Genomic DNA, 14,535 nt, shown 5'->3' with positions numbered 1-14,535 from the left:
ATAGCTCAGGGTGGGAGGAAAGATCTTGCCAGACTTAGAGTCAGTAGCAGTTGCCTCCTCCACAGGCTCAGCCAGTGACCCTGGTCCTCCTCCTCAAGACTGTGTGATTCAGAACAGCAGCTCCAGAGACTCCATCAAACCTCTTGTCCAATACCTCTGGCTCATTTTTGTTCTTGCCTGCCTTTTCTTATATCACCCTAGGAAATGAAGCTCAAGACGCTAGAAATGAGTGTTGTGCCAAGGCCTGGACCTACCTATGAGCATGCGCCTGAGGAAATGTGGGATTCTGGTTCATGAACAGATCCCTGGAGCCACTCCAAGGACTTCAAATTTGTTAGGAAATTGGGAGAAGGTGAGCTGGGCAGAAAGGACATGAATGCTAGGGACCTATTTTGGGCACCCAGGGAATCAACCTCCAGGGAAATTTTAGAGCACTGACAAAGTCATAATCATAAGGCTCCAGGAAGCCTCTGCCCCAGCTCCACAGTTGTCCAGGACTCCTCCTCTCCAAGCCAGGCTCGCCCCAGTTGTGAGCACTGGTCTTCTTTTTCTCCTACAGGTCTTTTTCTCCACTTGATATTAGCCAAAAGGCCAAGAAGCAATTTCTTTAGGCCTTTTTTCTCCACCCCAGACACAATTTGTCTTTTCTGGGTCCAAAATATGCCTTGGGATTGGACAAAAGCTCTTTTTTTTTTTTTTTGACGGTGTCTCGCTCTGCCGCCCAGGCTGGAGTGCAGTGGCCAGATCTCAGCTCACTGCAAGCTCCGCCTCCCGGGTTCCCACCATTCTCCTGCCTCAGCCTCCCGAGTAGCTGGGACTACAGGCGCCCGCCACCACGCCCGGCTAATTTTTTGTATTTTTCAGTAGAGACGGGGTTTCACCGTGTTAGCCAGCATGGTCTCGATCTCCTGACCTCGTGATCCGCCCGTCTCGGCCTCCCAAAGTGCTGGGATTACAGGCTTGAGCCACCGCGCCCGGCCACAAAAGCTCTTTTATTTACCGCCATTCTTTAGCCCTTCTCCCAGTCCAGAAAGAGAAGTCTGAGGAGTTAGTAGGTAGTGACCCTGAGTGGGTAGGAAATACACAGTGTGAGGAGGATACGAAACAGCAGCACAAAGAGGCAAGAGTGGGAAAAGAGTCCAGAAAGTGCAATCTTCTCCGGATCACGTATTTCATGCCCCTATTTTTGAGAACAAATTATATGTCAATTGGCCTGCATAAGATGTGAAAAGGATGGAGGCAAGCTGGCACTGATGTCTGAACTTCAGTTAACCCACAGGACCAAGGCTAATGCATGCCGTTCTGGTAGCTGAAGTCCAAGGAGAATCTAAAGATGGAATGACTACCCCTAAGCCTCAAATGCACTCGCAGTTTTCCTGAGTTGACTCATAGTGGCATGGAACGAGGCTGGCAATGCCAACGGCCGTGGGCACCAGAAGGTGAGACCAGCTCCATAAAGGCGTTATTGGTTTAGGAATGAGGCTGATGCTAGGGGTTCTTGGTACACAGAGTTGCAACAAGGGAGAATTAACTGGTGCAGTAGCTCCAGGGACAGGATCCGCCCTGCTCAGTTATCAGGCTCTTGGTGGTGATATCGCAAGGGGCTCAGGGACCCTACCAGCTGGCACTGGTTCCAATAACAAGGCAGGCACAGGAAAAAGTCTCTTCAGGAAAAATCTGCCACCACTGCCTGAGACCTCATAAGGGAAGGCAGGGGAGGGCGGCTTTCTGATGGAGTAAAATCAGGACTGCAACTAAAAAGGAAGAGTAGCTGGGCAAAGTCCATACATAGTTGTGGTGTCAAGGGCAGAGGTGATGTCCTTACTGGGACCAACGTCATCAATGCTTCTGAAGAGATTCTTGAGATTCTTAAAAGAAGAGGGGTCAAATCAGGGTCAATGTCAGGACAGGGCTACTTGCTCCTCTCTTCAATGTGTCCCGGGGACTGGGCAGCAGAAGGTACTCTCACTGGGTCAGCACCTAGTGGCGGAAGAAGGTGGCGCTTTATTAATCAGAAGGAATAATTACCTAGAACTTAAGGCAAACCCCCACATGTAAGGATATAAACACATAGTCCATACTGTAAAGATGTAAACTTTCTACTAATGACTCATCTGAAGTTAGCTTACATGCTTTTCTTATCTGATAACTATTGCTGCCTTTCAGTTTACATACCTCATCCTTCTTCATCTCTTAAAAATCATCTTCGTTATTTTCCTCTCTTCTAAAATCAACTTTGGCTCCTATGATGGAATTATATATATGTTTACATATATAAACGTTTAGTAACTTTTTGTGGTGTACTGATGAGAAAACCATTACCTTGCAGTTACTCATTAGCATCACCAGGTGGCACTGGTGTGAAGTTCAATCCACTTGTAAAAATTTATTTGGGGTGGGAATGATCTCAGACTTTTCTTTTTTCTTTTCTTCCTCTTCCTCTTACCCTCCTCCTCCTCCTCTTCTTGTTCTTCTTCCTCCTCCCTATCTTCTTCCCCTCCCCCTCCTCCTTCTTTCCTTCTTCTTTTTCTTTTTTTTTCTGATACAGGGTGGCACTCTGTCACCCAGGCTGGAGTACAGTGGCATGATCACAGCTCACTGTAACCACAACCTCAACCTCCCGGACTCAAGTGATCCTCCCACCTCAGCCACCCCAGTAGCTGAGACTACAGGTGTGCACCACCATGCCCGGCTGACTTTTTTTTTTTTTGTAGATACTGGGTTTCATGATGTTGCCAAGGCTGGTCTCAAACTTCTGAGTTCAAGTGATCTGCCCACCTTGGATTCACAAAGTGCTGGGATTACAGGCACAAGCCACTGCAACTGGCCCTTTCCTTTGAGTAGACGGAAAAAATTGCATCCCGCCAGGCACAGTGGCTCACGCCTATAATCCCAGCACTTTGGAAGGCCAAGGCAGGTGGATCACCTGAGGTCAGGAGTTGGAGACCAGCCTGGCCAACATGGCGAAACCCCAACTCTACTAAAAATAAAAAATTAGCCAGGCATGGTGGCACACATCTGTAATCCCAGCTACTCGGGAGGCTGAGGCAGGAGAATCGCTTAAACCCGGGAGGCGGAGGTTGAAATGAGCTGAGATGGTGCCACTGCACTCCAGCCTGGATGACAGACTGAGACTACATCTCAACAACAACACTACCACCAACAACTAAACAACAACAACAAAAATTGCATCCTCAAATCTGTCTTCACCTACTGTCCTTTCTAGACACACTCTCCCACCCCATTCCTTAGCTTAACAGGAGCTGACACTACATTCAAACTGTCAGTTAGTCATGTAAGGTGAACAGAAACGTATCGATCTTTTTTTTTCTTCACTTTGTCCCAGTGCCAGACTTGAAATTGTCATATTTAGGGGTTAACCTGCCATTTTCACAGGTCTTTCTCACCACCAACCATTTCTTTCTTTCTTTCTTTCTTTTTTTTTTTGAGACAGAGTCTCACTCTGTCACTCTGTCACCCAGGCTAGAGTGCAGTGGCACGATCTTGGCTCACTGCAACTTCTGCCTCCTGGGTTTAAGCAATTCTCCTGCCTCAGCCTCCTAAGTAGCTGGGTTTACAGGCAACCGCCACCACACCCAGCTAATTTTTGTATTTTTAGTAGAGACAGGGTTTCACCATGTTGATCAGGCTGGTCTCAACCTCCTGACCTAGTGATCCCCCTGCCTCAGCCTCCCAAACTGCTGGGATTACAGGTTTGAGCCACCGTGCCCAGACTCTTTCTTTTCTTTCTTTCTTATTTTTTTTTTTTTTTTGAGATGGAGTTTTGCTCTGTCACCCAGGCTGGAGTGCAGCGGCACAATCTCGGCTCACTGCAACCTCTGCCTCCCAGGTTCAAGCGATTTTCCTGCCTCAGCCTCCCAAGTAGCTGGGACTACAGGCAGGTGCCACCATGCCCAGCTAATTTTTGTATTTTTAGTAGAGACAGGGTTTTTCCATGTTGACCAGGCTGGTCTCAAACTCCTGACCTCAGGTAATCTGCCTCGCCCTCCCAAAGTGCTGGGATTACAGGCATGAGCCAACACACCTGACCCCAATCATTTCTTTCATTCCCAATCCAGGCATTTCTTACCTCACAGCCCCTGCTTACAGTTCTCACCTGACCTTGGAGGCTGACTCTGGACGTTCTGCTGATATTTTCTCCCACTATCCTGCTCAGGTGGTGGTTTAAGTGTTCCACAGCAAAAACAGCAGCAACAACAGAAACAGCAACAAGTGAGCAGTGTACACAGGATGACAAGTGTCTAAAAGGTAGGCGAGAAGGGCCTCAGTCCAGCAGTTTTCTATATGACTACTCAAGCTTCCCTCCCTCAACCCTCCCGGCACCCAGAAAATGAGACAACAGAAGCATTTGTCATACGGAGAGGAAGGTCACCCTTGTTTCCTTATTCTTAAGGGACCTAGAGAGTTGTGTACCTTGAACCAACAACTATTCAGAATAAAATAGTATCTGACGCCTTCTTCACCAAAGTGATCATACAGATATATTCCCAATGAGCCATGCTGGTCGTAAATTTTCCGCTTCTTTGGGTCGCTCAGTATGGCATGAGCTGCGTTGATCTCTTTGAATATTTCTGCTGCTTGAGTATTCCCTGGATTCTTGTCGGGATGATACTGCAAGGCCAGTTTCCTACCCAGGCGATACCCAAAAGGAGGGTGGGGAAGCAATGGGGAATGGCTGGGGAAGGAGGCTTAGGATGAATGACAGGGATTCGTCTCTGGAGAGTGCAGAAGGAATGCATGAGATGTGGTACAAGGATGGAGGCAAGCATCCAAAGTTTAAACTCCTTCCCATACTATAATGAAGAGGGTGATGGCCCCATGTGGCCCGAAAGTGAGGGCTTGTTGCAACTTAAAAATGGGTCATAGGGCCGGGCGCATTGGCTCACAATTGTAATCCCAGCGCTTTGGGAGGCTGAGGTGAGCGGATCATGAGGACAGGAGTTTGAGACCAGCCTGGCCAACATGGTGAAACCCTGTCTCTACCAAAAATACAAAAAATTAGCTAGGCGTGGTGGCAGGCACCTGTAATCCCAGTTACTCGGGAGGTTGAGGCAGGAGAATCACTTGAACCAGGAAGGCGGAGGTTGCAGTGACCTGAGACTGCACCACTGCACTATAGCTTGGGCAACAGAGTGAGACTCTGTCTCCAAACAAACAAACAAACAAACAAAAAAAGGGTCGTAGGCCGGGCACAGTGGTTCACGCCTGTAATCCCAGCACTTTGGGAGGCCGAGGCGGGTAGATCACCTGAGGTCAGGAGTTTGAGAACAGCCTGGCCAACATGACAAAACCTTGTCTCTACTAAAAATACAAAAATTAGCCAGGCGTGGTGGTGCACGCCTGTAGTCCCAGCTCCTCAGAAGGCTCAACAGTCTCTGTCTCTGCTTTGGGACAGGGTGAGACTTTCTCTCAAAAAATAAAAATAAAAAAGAAGAGTCAGATAGCAAAACAGATACAGAAAGAAAAAGGCTTTAAGGGGGAAATTCCAAGGATCAATAAAGGACTGAGGTCTGAACCTGTAGGATTTTTTGACATCTTCAGGTGAGGCACCCTTCTTAAGCTCCAGCACTGCATAGAGGCTCGTCCCACTTTTGGACAGCCGGTGGGCTGCTTCGTTCATGGTAGACATGATCTGAGCCAGAGGAGAAGCCGCATCTGTGAGAACTTCTACAAGTAAGGGCCCGGAGAAGTGCACTTCCAGTAACAGGAAACTCACTACCTTCAGGGATTAGGCAGGTAAATGATGACAGAAGGACAAGGATAAGATAACAGTGAGTGGGATCTGTGGCTAGCAGGAGAATTCAGGTGATCAGAAACATTCAGATTTTAAGGAGGAAACATCTTCTCCTCACATTTCCCAGCGTCCTCCAGCTACACAGACCTCCAGACATCCCACATCCTAAGGTGCTGTAAGCTAGGAGAGGTCTAAACCAGGAAAAGAGCCTGATTTTGTCTAGCGCTTCTACTACCTGGAGCAAACACCTCTGGGTCTGTCCAAGCTCACTGCCGGGTTTGAAAGACCAGGGCTGCCCCAGCCTGAACAGATTGGATCAGGAATCAGAAAGATCCACAACTTTTTTTTTTTTGACAAGAGTTTTTTGCTCTTGTCGCCCAGGCTGGAGTGTAATGGTGTGATCTGGGCTCACTGCAACCTCTGCCTCCTGGATTCAAGCGATTCTCCTGCCTCAGCCTCCCGAGTAGCTGGGCTTACACGCACCCGCCACCACGCCCGGCTAATTTTCTGTATTTTTAGTAGAGTCAGAGTTTCACCATGTTGGTCAGGCTGTTCTTGAACTCCTGACCTCAGGTGATCCACCCACCTCGGCCTCCCAAAGTGCTGAGATTACACGCGTGAGCCACCGAGCCTGGCTGATCCACAACTATTAAGAGAAAAACACTTCAGACCAAACCGTGTGCGGCCTAACAGAAGTCAAGTGTCCAAGAGCCTGGCGGGGGCGGGGGCGGGGAGTGCTTGCAGCTAGGCCCAACTTGCTTCTTCCCTCCAGTCTCCTGCTCTCAAACCACCCCACTTCTGTCCCTCAGAGGTGGGGCACTGGGGAGAGGAGGAGGAGGACTCAGGGGCTCGAGAAGGAAGAGAAAAGGCGTTGCTGTGGGAAAGACCTGGCAAGGAACAGGCAGCAGAACCCCAGAGCGCAGGGTAGAGGCCTGCGGCCCAGGAGAACCAAGCAAGGCAAGGAGCTCAAAGGGAGAGCTCTGAGTGTGCAGGGCACCTCTGGCCCTGTGCCGACTCCTCACCCGGGTCTGGCCCTTTACCTGGGAGTCGTTCTGTTAAGCCAGGTAGGTGCCCTTCATCCTCTTGGGTGTGAAACTTCACACCGGCCGGGTCCAGTAGCTGACTGCGCTTGCGCGCAGCGCCGACGCTGCGGGTCAGGGCAGGTCGTTTTTTGGCGCCCCCGGAAGCACTGGGTGGGGAGGCCCACACTGGCCCTGGGACTTATTTCGCTCGCAGGAAAGCGAGAGGGCTCAGCAGCCTGCGGCCCAGGGCAGCGGAGGAGCGTTGCTGCCAGGCTTTGGGGCAGGGATTCCTGCCGAGTCCCTCTTCTCCAGCTGGAGGGCACCACCCATCTTGATGGCCCAACTCACTCCAGGAAACACAATGGGTTTGCTGACCGTGGCGGATGAGAGGTATGGCTGCTGCATGCCCTTCTCAAGAGGTGTGTTACCTTCCCAGTTGTCTTCAGGACTTAGGGCTCTCTGCTCGGTCCCTCCTTCCCTTCCACCTGGAAACACCTCCACAACCTGTAAGAGCCAACTCGTATGCCCCTGTTCCTGATGCTCCATCCTTCACTCTCCCAGTTGTTCCCACTTAGTTTGTCAAAGCATTTCTTCTAGTATATTGTAATGATGAGTTTGCACATCTCATTAAAACGATGTCTTGAGCCTTTTCCAAAAGTCACTACCGTGCTTCAAAAACTTAAGTTAAATATGATGCCATCATGGGCATGTCCCATAATGTAACCCAACTTGGGTGTTTCAATTATTTCTATTTGATAGTGTAATAACCTTATGAGGAAAATTCAACAGAAATCCTTGAACAAATCTCTATTTTTTTCCTAAGGATACATTCTTGGAAGTGGAATTATTGGATCGAGACGATTTTTTTTTTTCTTTTTTACGCTGTTGATCTCTATTGCTAAATTTCTTCCGGAAAGGTAGCAGAAGGAGGATTTGTATGCCCACCTGCAGGTGTGGGAGCATGCCTCTACCTGGCCTCCCTTCCCGTGAGTTTCTATAGGAGGTAGTGTTTGCATCACTTATAATTTACTACTTTGTAGTGCTGGGTTTCTTTACAATAGCACTGAATGGCTCCTGTAACATGTAGTAGAAAAAGCTTTATTACTTGGAAAATGCTTATCTGTTAACCCTTTTGTAGCTTTTTATCACTGTCTTCCTTTTATTACAGTTATTTGTGCACATTTTCCTCCCCTTATAGGTTTTTTTTTTTTTTTTTTTTTTTGAGCTGGAGTCTCACTCTGTCACCCAGGCTGGAGTGCAGTGGCGCAATGTCAGCTCACTGGAACCTCTGCCTTCCAGATTCAAGTGAGCCTCCTGCTTCAGCCTTCCAAGTAGCTGGGATTACAGGCGTGCGTCACCATGCCTGGCTAATTTTTTTGTATTTTTAGTAGAGACGGGGTTTCACCATGTTGGCCAGGCTGGTTTCGAACTCCTGACCTCAGCGATCTTCCCGCCTTGGCCTCCCAAAGTGCTGGGATTATAGGCGTAAGCCATTGCGCCGGCCCCCTTGAAGGTTTTAAGTAGTAAATCAGTATTCCACCTCAAGAACCATCTAAGCAAATGAACTAAGGAGTCTATCTGCAGCAGACACGATGACTGCTGAATTAATGAATTTATTTCTGTAGGCCTGTGATCAGTGCTGGGAGAGGGGATGAAGACCTTTGCATCACCCACCCAGTCCATAGAGGTTACTCACCTAAAAAGAAGCTGAAGCTGATAATTTTTTTGGTGGTTTGTCTCATGCCAAATTTCTTTAACCCCCAAGCTTTCATGACTATCATGGGAGGACAGAACTAGCAGAACAAACCAGCGCATTTCTTCCCCAGCACTGGGTAGAGAGAAGGCATTAGAGGTACACTTGTAACGAATTCCTTGCCTCAGTCTGTAAGACCCAGCATGGTCCTGCCTCTGCCTCTCCAATCTTTTCTGGAACCACTGTCCTGCTTGCTCTGGGCTCTGCTCCACCACTTTCCTCTTTCCTGTTAGTTGTTTGAAAACATTGTGTTTCCTCCCATTTCAAGAGCCTTTGACCATGTTGTTCCCTCTGCCTGGAGGGCTTAACCTCTCATCCTTCAGGAATCTCAGCTTCAGGCCTCCTCAGGGAGGCCTTCTAAACTGGGTTCTACTCCTCTCTCCTTACCACCTATATATATATATATAAATTTTTTTTTTTTTTGAGACCGGGTCTTAGTCTGGAGTGCAGTGACACAATCACAGCTCAGCAGCCTCAACTTCCTGGGCTCAAGCCATCTTTCTACCTCAGCCTCCAAGTAGCTGGGACTAAAGGCATGCACTCCCATGTCCAGCTAATTTTCATATTTTTGGTAGAGGCAGGGTTTCATCATGTTGCCCAGGCTGGTCTTGAACTCCTGAGCTCAAGTGATCTGCCTGCCTTATTGCAGGGATTACAGGCATAAGCCGCCATGCCCAGCTGGTGAACATATATTTATTTGCATATTGATTTAAAAGCTGCTGTTAGCCAGGCACAGAGGTGGGTCACAAGGTCAGGAGTTCGACACCAGCCTGGCCAACATGGTGAAACCCCGTCTCTACTAAAAATACAAAAATTAGCTGGGTGTGGTGGTGCGTGCCTGTAATCCCAGCTACTCAGGAGGCTGAGGCAGGAGAATCACTTAAACCTGGGAGGTGGAGGTTGCAGTGAGCTGAGATCATGCCATTACATTCCAGCCTGGGCAATAGAGTGAGACTCTGTCTCAAAAAAAAAAAAAAAAAGCTGCCTTCCCCAGGTGACAGCTCCACGAGGGCAGGGACCTTATATCCCCAGCACCTAGAGCCATGCCTGGCTCATGTAAGTGAATGAATGATTTGTTGAATGAGCTATAGCTGAGGGCACTCTGCTGATCCAATGTAACCTGGAGGTTGGGCTCAGAATTCCCTGGGACAGAAGCACTTAGCTAGGGAATTGGACAAGACTACAGGGCCCATCTTCCCTCATATGGTCCTAGACAAGAAGAAACCATGATACAGAAAGAAGGCAAGAGGGGAGATAATAACATGATTCTGAACTCCCTGTTTCTTATTTGTCTTAGTATTCCCTCCAGTTCCTAACACACTTCTTGTGTTCAATAAATGTTGGTTGGTTGAATGAACAGGCAAAAGTGAGTGAGGCTTTTCTAAGACGCTCTTACCTAATTATCTCCTTGGATCCTCATAACAACCCGAGAGGAGATCGCATCCCTGCTTCATAGAGGTGAGCCCTGAGAAAGAAGGCAAATTTGGTTCTGAGAAGAGTTAGTAAACATCTTTTGCATCTTGCCAGAGGCTACAGAATGTTTTCACTTCTTACCATGGCCCTCTGACATTCTAACTAATCACAGTTCATAGCTCTTGAAATAGCCATTATCTGTAAGTCTTGTGAGGCTCTGCTCTGAATAGAATGTCACTTCAGCCAGGAAACTGCAGAGATGGGAGTAGCGTGGCCCAGTCAGCCTGGCCTCCTTTGGCCAGTGGCTCTCCTCTTTGCCTTCACCTAGAAACCAGAACCTCTTTGACTGAGTGTTCTATGCCTGGGGTCTCTTCTCACACCCGGCTCAGTCCTAGGAAGAACACATAAGCCAGGGTCAGAAGCCCTAGATCTTAGCTCTTGCTCTGGCCCTCACAGGCTGCGTGATCTTAGACAAATCATTTCATCTCTGTGTCTATTTTTCTGCTTCTATAAAAATGTGTGCCATTTCACAGGGTTGATGTCAAGACTTAATTGGATTTGGTTTTTAAAAGAATGAAAATAAAAAACCAAAACTAACTGCCGAAGAATGATTACAGACTAAAATCATTTCTTGGATCATTTGCCCTCCCATCATACCTTGAGTCAGTGATCGTTTCGTTTACTACCACCCAGAGCCATTTGGTCTCTCATGGAGAAAACCAAGAAGCATCCCTTGTTTACCCACAAACAACTAAAGTTTTAGTCATATAGCTGGAATACACACACATAAAGACAGCAGACATTGGCATATTTATACCCAAAATACCACGCTCTGGAACATATGCAGTGGGAGAGAGAGAGATCATAATTTGTCACATTCAACCACCAGGTTCGCAAATTATACAGTTTTTGAGCTGGAAGGGACCTCAGAGATTTAACTTGAGTCCAACACCTTCATTTTATAATTGAAGAAAGTGCAGCCCAGATAGACGGATTGACCTGCTTAAGGTTATCCAGTGAGATCTGACCTGAGTTTTCTGACTCCAAGTTCAGAATCTACACGGTGACTGTTCCTTCCTACTTTAAAATCCAAGTCTATAGACAGACCAAAGCTGTGGGGGATATTCACATCCTCTCATGGGTGATGTCAGGTAATGTTCCTCTTTCCCCTCCCCCAGCAGAAGGCATGTATACTACATGTGACCAAAACCACCGCCACCCGCCCAATCGTATTCGCCTCTGCTTCCCAGGCCAAACATCTCAGGATGGGAGGTGGAAGGCTTTCAGCTAGAAAGGAGACTGCTTCATGTCCCTGTCCTCTCTGACCTGCAACCCCAAACTCTGCAGACCCAACACTAGGCTAACAGCACCTGTCTCACCTGTAAACTGGAGATAATAGTGTCTGTCTCTTTGGGTTGTTATGAGGATTAAATGTGAATAAAGCACAAGGCACATGCTTTATTATTATGACTATTATTATTATACTAGCTATTTCTATCCTATCTCCTGATTTTATAAGGTTGCATTTCATTTTGTCTCTAGGAAGAAAGGAAAAATCAGGGTCCTTCCCCTCCCCTAAGATTTGCAAATTGTTATTTGTGTCTTTCCATCCTTCTTCTGAGCCTCTTAGAACCCCATTTTCTTGTTCTCCTACCCAGTGCCACCTTGTTGCCCTCTGGCTATCCAAAAGACTGCTCCCAGTCCTCCCAAGCAGCCAGAACTCCAAAATTACCACTCTCATTTCCTCTGTTTCAATACTTCTAATAAAAACTACTGCTTTCATAGAATGATCTCATCCCTCAGGGTAGATAGAAAGCAATCTTATTACAACACTGTAATTTAGATGATAGTGAAAAGATAGTTAATACCTCACCCTCTTAATTGTCATTAATGCAAAAGGAATAATAGATAGAATTTCAGGCAGAATGATTAAATGGAGTGAAAAACATCAGGTTATGTTTTGGGAAGAGACTTTGGCCCTTAAATCACTTCTTTCTGTTTAACCCACCATGGGTGTAGACTGACTCTCTAAACAAGAGAGGAGCACAAGCAGAAGCTTAAGGACCAAACTGCAGAGAAAATCCACAGTCAGAATCAGCCAGGCATGGTGGTACGCACCTGTAATCCCAGTTACTCGGGAGGCTGAGCAGGAGAACCACTTGAACCAGGGAGACTGAGGTTGCAGTGAGCTGAGATTGTGCCACTGCACTCCAGCCTGGGCGACAGAGCGAGACTCTGTCTCAAAAAAAAAAAAAAAAAAAAAAAAAAAAATTAAAAAAAGAAAAAGAAAAACCGCACTTTAAAATCTGAATTCATCATTTTCCCCCTGGACTGTTTTTTGTTTGTTTGTTTCTCCATTTCTGTTAATGTTACGACTATTTGTAAGACTGGAGACTCATTCTTTTCCCCAAATTTAGGTTAAAAAAGCTTGATAATTTTTTTTTTCTTCAAAATCTCTGTTTCATTTGTCTCTTCTCAGCTCCCACAGCCTTGATGCACCCCAGTTAAAGGATTTCCATATCACACTGGCTGGTGTCCTAGCCTCCTAACTTTTCTCCCCATTGCTGGCTTCATCCTGGATACTGCTCCCAGATCACTGTTCTTTTTTTTTTTTTTTTTTTGAGACGGAGTCTCACTTTGTCGCCCAGGCTGGAGTGCAGTGGCATGATCTGGGCTCACTGCAAGCTTCGCCTCCCAGGTTCACGCCATTCTCCTGCCTCAGCCTCCCGAGTAGCTGGGACTACAGGCGCCCGCCACCTCGCCCGGCTACTTTTTTTGTATTCTTTTTAGTAGAGACGGGGTTTCACTGTGTTAGCCAGGATGGTCTCGATCTCCTGACCTCGTGATCCGCCTGTCTCGGCCTCCCAAAGTGCTGGGATTACAGGCTTGAGCCACCGTGCCCGGCCTAGGATCACTGTTCTTAAAGCATGCTTCCATCTTACTACTTTGCTTACAGCATCACACAAGATGCAAAACCACCTTTGAAATCTGGCAGTGAACTCTGACCTTATGCCAATTTACCCCTTCAAACTCATTGTCTACTGTTGTCCTAAAGTGAACCTTTCACAGCAATCAAACGGGTCTCCTCACTAAATATTTCTGTTTTTCTTCACTTCTGTACCATTGCTCTCACACCATTTCTCCCCATAAACTATTCTTTTCCTTAATCAATTCACTTACTCAACAAATATCAACCAAGCACTGATATATGCCTAGTACCTTGGATACAACAATAAGTGGTCAAACTCTTTTTCTTCCCTCATAGATTAGAGCCTAATATGGGAGACAGAGTTCATTAAGACCTTCAACAAATATTTACTGGGTGCTATTATGTACCAGACCCTGTTCTGGGGATACAGCAGCATGCAAAACAGACAGAATTTCTGCCATCATGGGGCTTACATTCTGGCGAGAGGGGCAGACAATAAACAAAATGAGTAAAATATGCAGTGTGTTAGATGGTAATGATGGCTATGGAGAAAAATAAAGTAAGGAATAGAAATAGAATGTTGGGGGTGAGGTTTCAGTGTTGTTGTTGTTGTTGTTGTTGTTTTTTGAGATGGAGTCTTGTTCTGTTGCCCAGGCTGGAGTGCAGTGGTAAGATCTCGGTTCACTGCAACCTCCGCCTCCCGGGTTTGAGTGATTCTCCTGCCTCAGCCTCTAGAGTAGCTGGGATTACAGGCACGTGTCACCACGCCCGGCTTATTTTTGTATTTTTAGTACAGACGGGGTTTCCCCATATTGGCCAGGCTGGTCTCAAACTCCTGACCTCGGGTGATCCACCCACCTCGGCCTCCCAAAGTGCTGGGATTACAGGTGTGAGCCACTGCATCCAGCCAGGTTGCAGTTTTTAAAAGAACAAGCAGAGAGGGCCTGGCCAGATCATATCTGAGTCAAGACCTGAAGCATGTGAGGAGGTAGGTCATGAGTACATCAGGCAGAGTATGTTACAGCTGGTGAGAGAAGCAAATGTGAAGGCCCTGGGGTGGGAGCATACCTGGTGTATTGTAGGACTCACAAGAAGGCCAGGATGGCTGGGGAGTGAGGTGGGAGAAGTGTGAAATGAGATCATTGGAGCTAAATTCTGTAGGACCCCTTACGGCCATTAGAAGGACTCTGGCTGGTACTCTGAGTATGATGGCGAGTGACAAATCTGACCTATGTTTACCTAGCTGCTTGGTTGAGAACAGACTATAGGGCAGTAAGGATGGAAACGTGGAGACCATGGAAGAGGCTAATGCAGTATCAAGAAGACAGATGATGGTGGTTTGGAAAAGGCGGGATCAGGATTTGCTGACAGCTTGGATGTAGAGTGAAAATAGAGTCGTCGAGGATGACCCTAGGATGTCTGGCCTGAGCAGATGGGAGGATGGAGTTACCATATTCTGACATGGGAAGACTGCAGAAAGAGAAGGTTCAGGATGAGGTGACAATCAGGGGCTCAGTTTTGGACTTATGGAGCTTGATAGGCCTGCCTACCAGACAATAAGGAAGAGATGTCAAGCTGACATGTGGATATATGAGTTTGGAGTCCAAGTGAGAGATCTGAGAGTCACCACCGAACAGATGCCATTTATTATTTATTTACGAGA

At 47.2% G+C, this 14,535-nt stretch overlaps 1 protein-coding gene across 1 annotated transcript; it reads right to left on the bottom strand.

Annotated features, from left to right (window-relative positions):
- Nucleotides 1–1,659: 1,659 nt before the first annotated feature.
- Nucleotides 1,660–5,876, bottom strand: DNAJC5G (DnaJ heat shock protein family (Hsp40) member C5 gamma). Its single transcript, XM_073022876.1, has 4 exons — nucleotides 5,538–5,876; nucleotides 4,435–4,696; nucleotides 4,118–4,262; nucleotides 1,660–2,243 (listed from the first exon to the last, which is right to left on the bottom strand). The coding sequence occupies exons 1-4, from the start codon at nucleotides 5,648–5,650 to the stop codon at nucleotides 2,194–2,196; spliced, it is 570 nt and encodes a 189-aa protein (XP_072878977.1). The 5' UTR covers nucleotides 5,651–5,876; the 3' UTR covers nucleotides 1,660–2,193.
- Nucleotides 5,877–14,535: the final 8,659 nt, after the last annotated feature.

This window comes from Chlorocebus sabaeus, chromosome 14 (genome assembly GCF_047675955.1).
Source record: "Chlorocebus sabaeus isolate Y175 chromosome 14, mChlSab1.0.hap1, whole genome shotgun sequence".
NCBI lineage: Eukaryota > Metazoa > Chordata > Mammalia > Primates > Cercopithecidae > Chlorocebus > Chlorocebus sabaeus.
This window is presented reverse-complemented; position numbering and strand designations above follow the sequence as displayed.

Bases quoted from the DNA above. Each gene is read 5' to 3' on its own strand.
- DNAJC5G (XM_073022876.1), bottom strand. From the start codon at position 5,650: ATGTCTACCATGAACGAAGCAGCCCACCGGCTGTCCAAAAGTGGGACG. The intron at 4,697-5,537 runs GTTCAGACCTCA...CTCCTTCCCCAG, and splicing joins GATGTCAAAAAATCCTACAG to CCATTCCCCATTGCTTCCCC. The intron at 2,244-4,117 runs GTGAGAACTGTA...ATTCCATCATAG, and splicing joins GAGTCAGCCTCCAAGGTCAG to GAGCCAAAGTTGATTTTAGA.